General features: G+C 32.4%; 1 protein-coding gene across 1 annotated transcript; it reads left to right on the top strand.

Moving 5' to 3' along the window:
* The first annotated feature begins 658 nt into the window (after positions 1 to 658).
* LOC149549665 (antimicrobial ginkbilobin-2-like protein) lies at positions 659 to 1,483 on the top strand. Its single transcript, XM_089794357.1, has 2 exons — positions 659 to 856; positions 941 to 1,483. Exons 1-2 carry the CDS (start codon positions 659 to 661, stop codon positions 1,481 to 1,483), a joined length of 741 nt encoding a protein of 246 aa, XP_089650483.1.
* Positions 1,484 to 8,838: the final 7,355 nt, after the last annotated feature.

The raw sequence follows: 8,838 nt of genomic DNA, 5'->3' as shown, positions 1-8,838 counted from the left end.
TGTTTAGGTTCAGAAAGCCTTTTGAAGTCCTTTGATTTCCTGATCTTTGTTGAACTATTTGTAATATTTTGGTAGTCTTTTTAAATTATTGTTTATATATTGATTTTTATCTACAGATTCATAAAAACCTATCTATTACAACTACTTAACTATTATAGAATTCCAAACCCTTGCAAAGTGTAATTGTAAAAGAACTTCCAATCCTTTTAGAACTTAATTTTACTTCAATAAAAACAAAAATTAAAAATAAATATATTTAAACCCTTAACTAATTCAAACCAAACTTTCGAAACATTCAAAGACTTGAACTTGACTTCAAAGACTCGACGAGATTGACACGAAAGAATATATATAAACCCCACTCATTTATACTTAAATACATTTGAAAGACTGATGACATTCACATGAAAGTAGTTGGACAGATTTTTATGCACACCACGCGGAAAGACTTTTGCCTCTCAACAATTATGAACAACATGTTTCCTGGAACATCTTTCCCACAGAGGAGGAAAAAAACTTGTGGGTACAGAAAAGTATTTTTTCCCACATACGAAGGTGACCAAGTTTCTTCCAAATTTCATGTATAAATATATCATGACAGTTTCTTCCAAATTAAGCAGCACCCATTGCATATCTCCCCTCTTTACAGACAGAGATCATGAGCTTCACCAGATCCTCCCACGAAAATGTTCTCCTCCGTTTCTTCATTTCTATTCTGCTCATTATTCCATATTGCAGCAGATATTGCAGCACTGTATCCAACTTCACACAAGGAAGTAATATGGAGCAAAACAGAAACACAGTAGTTAACAATCTTGTCCGCCACGCGGCTTCATCTGGCGGTTTCAATACAACCGTTTCTGGACAAAGCCCAAATCAGATATACGGCCTCCTTCAATGCAGGGGAGATGTTACAGCTGAAAAACGCTCTGCTTGTTAGTTGGACATAAATTCTACCGTTCGACAGTTGTGTGCAAATGCTGTCGCTGCACTAATTTTTGTGAATGACAATTGTTATCTGACCTATGCTCCTTCTAATTTTATCGGAAAACTTGATAACACCACTGAGTTGTACCGTATAAATGGCGACAACGCCACAAATCCTGTTGCTTTTAGCTCTGCTGTTAAGCGGCTTTTCTCCAATTTGTCTGCCAAAGTGGAGGAGTCGCCAACTATGTTTGCATCTGGCTTCACTTCTGAGTATCCTGAGATTACTAAGATTTATGGGCTCATTCAGTGTACGAGAGATATTAATGGCGAGGATTGCAGAGGTTGTATGGGAAGAGGAATTAGATCTCTGTTGAATACGAGTGAAAATGGGTATCGTAGTGGAGGTTTGGGTTGGTTTGGAAGTTGCCTGATTATTTATCAGACTTACCCTTTCTATGCTTCTGATTATTTGGTGTCTCCAACAATGTCCCCATCTTCAAAATTGTTGCCTTCATCAAGTACTGACTTGTTTTTGGATTTTGTTTTTAATTGATATGGGTTATAGTTAGGAAGGCTTAAGGGGTTTGATTCTAAATTAGAAATGTTAAATAACTTGTTTTTCTTTCTAATTAGATCTGTTAAATAATTTGTTTTTCTATATTTATTTTTAATATGTGATGTTTAAGAATGAGGGCTATTATTTGATTCACTTATTCTATGAAATTGGCAATTTGTGTTGCATGCGGAAGAGTCTTCAAACAAGATACCCATAATTTTGGGTTCTCTTGGTGGCTTCATAGCCCTCGTGTTATTGTTGGGATTGTTGTTTACTAAGGTTAGAAAGTTGAAGAGTAACTCAAAGGAAATTTATTGGAGAGATCAACCGCAAGGTATTTCATTAGTTTCTTTTCTTTGGAAATTGGACAAAATTAGATTCATTTTTGTTTTGTTATTTTCAAAATGAAATCTCAATCTGCATAGTAATCACAAATTGTAAAGACCAGGTGGAAGGGGCTGCACCCACCTTCTATTATTAGGTTTAAAATGACCACTCTTAGTAAAAACCTTATTATGGCCAATATCACTTTTATATTCAAACTTGAGATTTCTCTAGAGAACATCAAACCCATACAATTGATTTCAATTGTCTCTTCCAAGTCTCTTAAAATTTCATTCATTTTCTCTATAATTCTAATCTCATGTACATGTGGACTTCAATGTATAGGTGGAGAAGACTGGCCTTTTAGTCAAGATGGTCAAATAAAATAGTTTGGAAACATTAAGAGCTGCAACTAGAGATTTCCACGAGGATAACAAGCTTGGAGAAGGTGGATTTGGCGTTGTATACAAGGTTAAACCTCCTGATTTATTTGGTTCGATTATATATCGACTTGTTTTTATATAATGAATTGAATTAGATATGCTTTATTTTGCTTGTTAACATACTTATGCTAAATCTTGTTTATTCTAGTAATCATAATTTTAGAGGCAATTATTTGTATAACTTATTATGATAACTATGTAGTTTTTTGAGTCAAACTCATTGATTTATATTTCATTAGTAGTAATTCACACAAACCCCCCTTTCATGAAAATGAATGGACACTTAATGCTCATTGTCATAGAGGTGAAACACTGAAACTTTTTGTGAGGTCACACATCCCAATACTACTCAAGGTCGAATGTGTTTAACTACAAAATTTCCTTCACAATTAAACTCACTCTGCTTAAACTTCATGTAAAAACCTTCAACAAACATATAAACCATATTAACCATATATAGTAAGTCAAATTGTATAATTTAAATAATCAACTGACACTCTATGGAATCTTAGGGCACCATGCCAAATGGAAGAGAGATAGCAGTCAAGAAGTTGTCTTTACAATCTCCACAAGGGAAGCAAGAATTTGAAAATGAAGTCATGTTGTTGGCCAAGATTCAACATCAAAATCTTGGGAATCTTCTTGGATGTTGCACTGAAGGATCAGAAAGTTTTCTTGTTTATGAATACTTAATCAACAAGAGTCTAGACAAAATACTATTTGGTGGGTAACTCCATTTTACTTACAACACAAAAATTTCTTATTTTTCCAAGCTTAATTTTCTCCTTAGTGTGTGATGTTTAAGGGTAGTCATACGTAATGCTAAGATAAACTTAATTCAATTTTCAAATTCACAACAAAATAGAGAGCTAAATTGGCAGCAACGTTTCAACATCATAGTTGGAGTAGCTCATGGGATTTTGTTCTTACATGATGATTCCCATCCACAAATCATTCATCGAGATCTCAAAGCTAGCAACATTTTGTTGGATGAACAAATGAATCCCAAAATAGTAGATTTTGGAATAGCAAGATTGTTTCCAAAAGACAAGAGTCATGTTAGCACACAAGTTGCTGGGACATAGTAAGAATTTCAATTATCATGTTATTTTTTTCAATCTCAAAACAATGGCTTTACCCTTATGTGTTTATCTTTTCATAGTGAATCACATTCTAGTTTGATTCCTCAGATTATAAATTAAATTATTTCCATAAATTTTACTAAAAGGTGTTTTAACATAGTGTCTCCTTTTTGATAATATGCAGTGGTTATTTAGCACCAGAGTATGCTATGCATGGAAATTATCTAACAAAGCATATGTTTACAGCTTCGATGTTGTACTTTTGGAAATTGTAAGTGGAAGAAAGAACACTGATTCTAAACTTTCCAATGGAGTCCAGAGCCTTCTAGAATTGGTAAGATATTATATTCTATAGGTGTTTTCTATGCCATTATGTATTTATAGATCAAATAGTCAATTGCCATTTTATGTTTTATATTATAGAAAAAAGGGTTTATTTAAAGCTTTTCAGTATCTTAGGGCAATTATGCAAGCATGGGAATGTTATAGCAGAGGACATGGTGTGGATATAATTGATAAAAATATAGTTGAAGATCTTCCTAGAGAAGAATGTTTGAGATGCATTCATGTTGGTCTTCTTTGTACACAAAAGGAGGCATTGCTTCTTCCACCAATGGTTACTATCTACTCAATGCTTTCAAAAACTTCTGACATCACTGACTTACCAACTCCCACAAAGCCAACATTTTTAAATGTCAACGATAACGAAGAAATAGTCATCTAGATGTTAGAAACACTTCTCCATCGTTCACATCTACACCATCTCTCAACTATGGTTCCATGATAATCATATTGGCTTTTTGTGTTTTGTTTTGGTAATCTCCAATAGAAGAGACAATGCATTCCAATTACTTAGCAATAGACTAATAATAAATCACTTTGTTTATTTCAAAATTATTAAAATTTATAAAATATAATACTATAATGTTTTTCCTCTAATATAGTTCTTTCTTTGAGAACTATCATCTAATTTTTATTCCCACAAGTTGTTTGATGTTATTATTTCTTTAACAATTCTTTTAGCTCAATATTTAAGTTTGTATTATTATCTATGCTTTTATAAAATTAGAATTTAACTAGAATGTTCAATTAAATAAATATTTTTTTCATATCATTTTTATTTTATTTTATTATTTAATTTTCATATAAATAAGAGAAATTGTAGTGGTGATGTTCTATAATTAATAATAGTTTCAAAGACATGAAAGATTGTAGATTAAAAAAATATCAAATTGACCAAATATATTTCTTAAGGAAATGGCAAACAATAAGTTGAAAAAATAAAATGAACCTTGTCTCTTATAAGAATGAAGTGCATTCGTAGTTTAGTAAGGACCATTTGAATTGAATTGATTATTCCTTAATTACTTTTGACTAAACTCATTTTATTTCCAAACTCTTTCATCTATAGCTTTATTTATAAAGCTGGGATAGAGATAACCTGGACTACATTATAAATATATTTTAAAAATTCTAATATATCAATTTTACCTTAGTATCAACTTGACTTTTAATTTTAAGAAATATATAATATTAACTTAAGAAGCTTAGTCTATATACTTAGAGAAAAAATAATATATAACAAATAGTTAAAAATAACAATTATCAGAGCTTGTGAAAATCTATTCAAGGTAGAGGAAGCCCCTCAAAATCTAATGTATGGTGTTTGGGTTCAAAGAGCTTTGTGCTTTGTTAAAAGGTTCTAATTTTTTGGGAAGCATGTGCTCATTTTGTATTCATTTTTACGATAGTGTACATATGTTTGGTTTTAGTCGTGTATTTGTAGAGACCTATATGTTGCAATTACTTGTTGTAAGTTTTCCTCTAAATAATACGACCATTACTCTTTTTCCATAAAGCCTAATTTGATTGTTCAAAAATCAACTTAAATTAGTCTACTTCTTGTTGAAAATAAGGTAAAAAGAAATAAATCAAGAGCTACGTAATCTTGAGCCCTAACAAAGAACTTTCATGAAAGCTTGTTTCTCATAGTGAAACTTCTTTTTTCAATTTCTACTTTAAATAATATGAGCATAAAAAATCTTGTGCCATGATAACTTAATTTGATTGTCAAAAAATCATTTTGGTTAATCTGTTTCTTTAATTTTTTATTTATATAATATATAATTTAGAAATCCATTATCTCATAAAAAAAGAAAATTAATATAATGGATGGACATAATTAAATAAAATATATTTCAAATAATATAACCATTACTCTCTTTCCACAACAACCTAATTTGATTGTTGAAAAATTAACTTCAACTAGTCTATTTTATTTGCAAATAAGTTGAAAAGAAATTCAAGGTTTACATAAGAGGACCCTACCACCCTAACAAAAAACCTTCCTTCAAAACTTTTTTCCCATTATTTCAACATATTTTTCCAAGTTTTACTTCAAATAATATGACCATGAAAAATATTTCCCTGTGATAGCTTGGTTTGATTGTTGAAAATTACCTTAAATTAGTCTTTTTCTTTGGTTATAAACAAAGTCAAGAGATGTTTAAAGGTCACATAAGTGGACCCTAATAGAGAAATTTAATTCAAAACTTATTTCTCATGCATTATTTTGTCTTGAGTTAGCTGACTTTTTTTTTTCAAATATCTTCATTCAAAAATTAATAAATTTAATGTGGAAGTATCTTCACTTGAATTCTACTATCAAGTTTACTTAAAATTTATATGGAATATATAATAATAACTTAAATAAAATTGCTCTATATACTTATTAAATACAATTCAAATATTTTAATACAAGGAAAATATATAAAAAATAGTAAAAGGTAATAGTTATAGGAGCCTATAGAAATCCATACCTTCATATGTCTATTGGCACTTATGGAAGGAGCGTAATAATCGTATCTTTAAAGAAAAATGATCTCCCCCTTTAGCCATTTCACAAGTCATGGTGAATCTCCTCATGGAGTGTAGTCCTAGTTGGAAGTGGAAAACCCCCCTTCTTCTCCTTCCAATAGTGATCAGGCTTGGGCAAAACAATGTGTCCTTTTCCAATTGATCTCTAAATTCGATAATTTTAAAGTTAAATCTAGGCAAAGTATCAAATGACAACCTCCTCCCTCCACATGGTATAAACTTAAACTTTGATGGTTCTCTTTGGAGCTTATTTAGGATGAACAAGGCATATTAGTGGTGGCTTATGAGGCGATTATAGAGAGATAACCAATATTGAAGCTAAAGCCATGGGTATATTCTTGGGGATAAAGATTGTTATTTCAATGGGGTTGTTACATTTGGTGGTGGAAGGTGACTCTCATCTTATTATCGAGGTTGTTAGAGGCAAAAGGAAGATGAGTTGGAAGATCACCATGATTATTAATGACATTCAAGCCTTAATTAATAGATTGCATAGTGTTACCATTCAACATATTTACCATAAAGGGAATCAAGTAATAGATGCTCTTGTTAGGTATGGGCATGATATTCTAAGTATGAGGCACTAGAAAAATGTGGGTGGCCTTTTCCTTTCAACTCAAACCTTTATGGGATCAAATAGATTGAATTTAATGCTATGGAAATCTGTTATACCCAATGCATACTTGGTGACATTTTATTGGTCACATTAGGTTGGCAACCTTTTGGGTGGGTAGAAGAAGCATATTAAAATTGAATGTGTTTATTAAAAATGTTGGCTACTCTATCATGTAAATTTATTACCACCTTTCTTATTTTAGAGAGTTGTGTGACATCAAAGGCAAGATATGAAATAATTTTATTAGAGATGATAGGATACATTTAATTAATAATGATGAGCCATATAATTATGACATGAAATGGCATAATCCCTTATGAGGTGGCATATTGGGTGGAGTAATATTGCCTTGTTGATTATTCTTTTTTCCTATGCAAAGATTGCATGTAATTCAAGCATCATTCCCATAGAGAATTATTTAGCAAGTAAAGATTACATTTCTAAGTACTCCACCATTTGGTTTTACTAGGTACTTTCTCTTGAAGAAGGTTGGGTTATGTTTTTTATTAAGAAAATTAGGTTCTACAGGGATCCTAAAACCAAAAAGTTTTTACAAAAAAGCTGGTAGCATAATATTAAATAAAGTCTAGACCCAAAACTTCTACGTGCATAAGGCTAAAACAAAGTACAGGCCAATGGCGAGAAAGAAAAAGCCAATAGATCCAAATAACAAAAGATAACCTAATAGGAAATAAAACCCTTACTATTCAATCTTCCTATCAAGTTCCTGCATAGTTTTAGCTGCTTCATTAGCACTTTGGATCTCCACAATCATGCACTTCTAGTTTAGATCAATAGAGCGTTCCACCTAGCCCTTGATCCCATTCATTTCCCCCTCAATTTTCTTGGAATCCTCATTAACCCTTTCATCCTTTTCCCCACCAATGACCACATTTTTCAACAATTTTCCCAAGCTATTGATGTTCTCAATTAGAATTTTTAGAGTGGCGATCACCTAATTAGTAAGATTTTGGTTTGATAACTCCACCCTTTGCACCCTTTTCTTGACCTTAGAAATACGATCCTCCTAGTTGGCTAGAGAACCTTGGTTGTTGCTCTTCCTTTGGCCTTCCTCCTGGCACTTTTACTCCTTAAGCTCTTCAATCTCATGGAACATTCACTTAATTGAGTGAAAAATGTCTATCATACTATTTTTGACATTATTGAGTAGGTTGAGCCCTATCTCCCTTGCATTGTTTGAAATTTCTACCAAAGCAAAGTCTATGAGTTCCTCGAAATGAAGTTTTCCCTCCTTGTCTTCAAGAACTTGAGGATTTATTGGCTCTCTGATGATCCCCATGTTTGCCATTTTGGTATTGAAGTTTCTCCATGCCCTCCTCTTGTCTTTCATTGCCTCCTCTCCACTATCTTCCACCAAGATCTCTTTTATCATCTTCTGAGGTGAAGAGAGGGAAGGCGAGGAGCTAGGAATCTCAGGTGTCTCATCACTTCTCCTTTCTAGTAATCTTGTGAATCATCTTTTTGGTGATTAATATAGGTTGTTCCAACCATAACTGACCATTGTGAACATGGCTGAGAATATACCTAATCCATTTTATTTGAAAGCTTCTTGGCATATGGGAGATGTGGGTCAACCCTTTTGTCTCTAGATGTTTATGCTCAGGTTTTAGAGAGCCATCAACACACATTTCTTCTAATGTGCTATCCATTTCTAGGCTTCTTATTTCTTGAATAGAACATTTGAAACGAGTTTGGATATCATTGATTAAAAGTACCTTTGGTGGAATTTGTGACTATGTTCCAGTAGGGTCTAGTGTCGCTGCAACTACGGTAACCAACTTGAAGTTTGGTGCTTTCCACTCTATGCCCTTGACCAACATTGTTGATCCACGTTTCACCTTGCTTGTGCTTGTGCTTGCAAAAGCCATTGTTGCTTGGTAGGTGATGGAAATATTTGAACAAACTTCTTTATCTACAAGTTCGCTTGAAATCACTTCAAAATCACTTGAATGCACTTAGAAATCTTTTAGCTCTGAGAATATGATGAAA

The sequence above is a fragment of the Cupressus sempervirens genome, chromosome 7 (assembly GCF_028749045.1).
Source record: "Cupressus sempervirens isolate cs-2001-9-10 chromosome 7, ASM2874904v1, whole genome shotgun sequence".
Classification (NCBI taxonomy): Eukaryota; Viridiplantae; Streptophyta; class Pinopsida; order Cupressales; family Cupressaceae; genus Cupressus; species Cupressus sempervirens.
Note: the sequence above shows the minus strand (reverse complement) of the source record. Positions and strands in the feature narration are given on the sequence as shown.

Coding starts and splice junctions, on each gene's coding strand:
- LOC149549665 (XM_089794357.1), top strand. CDS start 659: ATGAGCTTCACCAGATCCTCCCACGAAAATGTTCTCCTCCGTTTCTTC. Junction 857..940: donor CTGGCGGTTTCAATACAACC/GTTTCTGGACAA, acceptor TCTGCTTGTTAG/TTGGACATAAATTCTACCGT.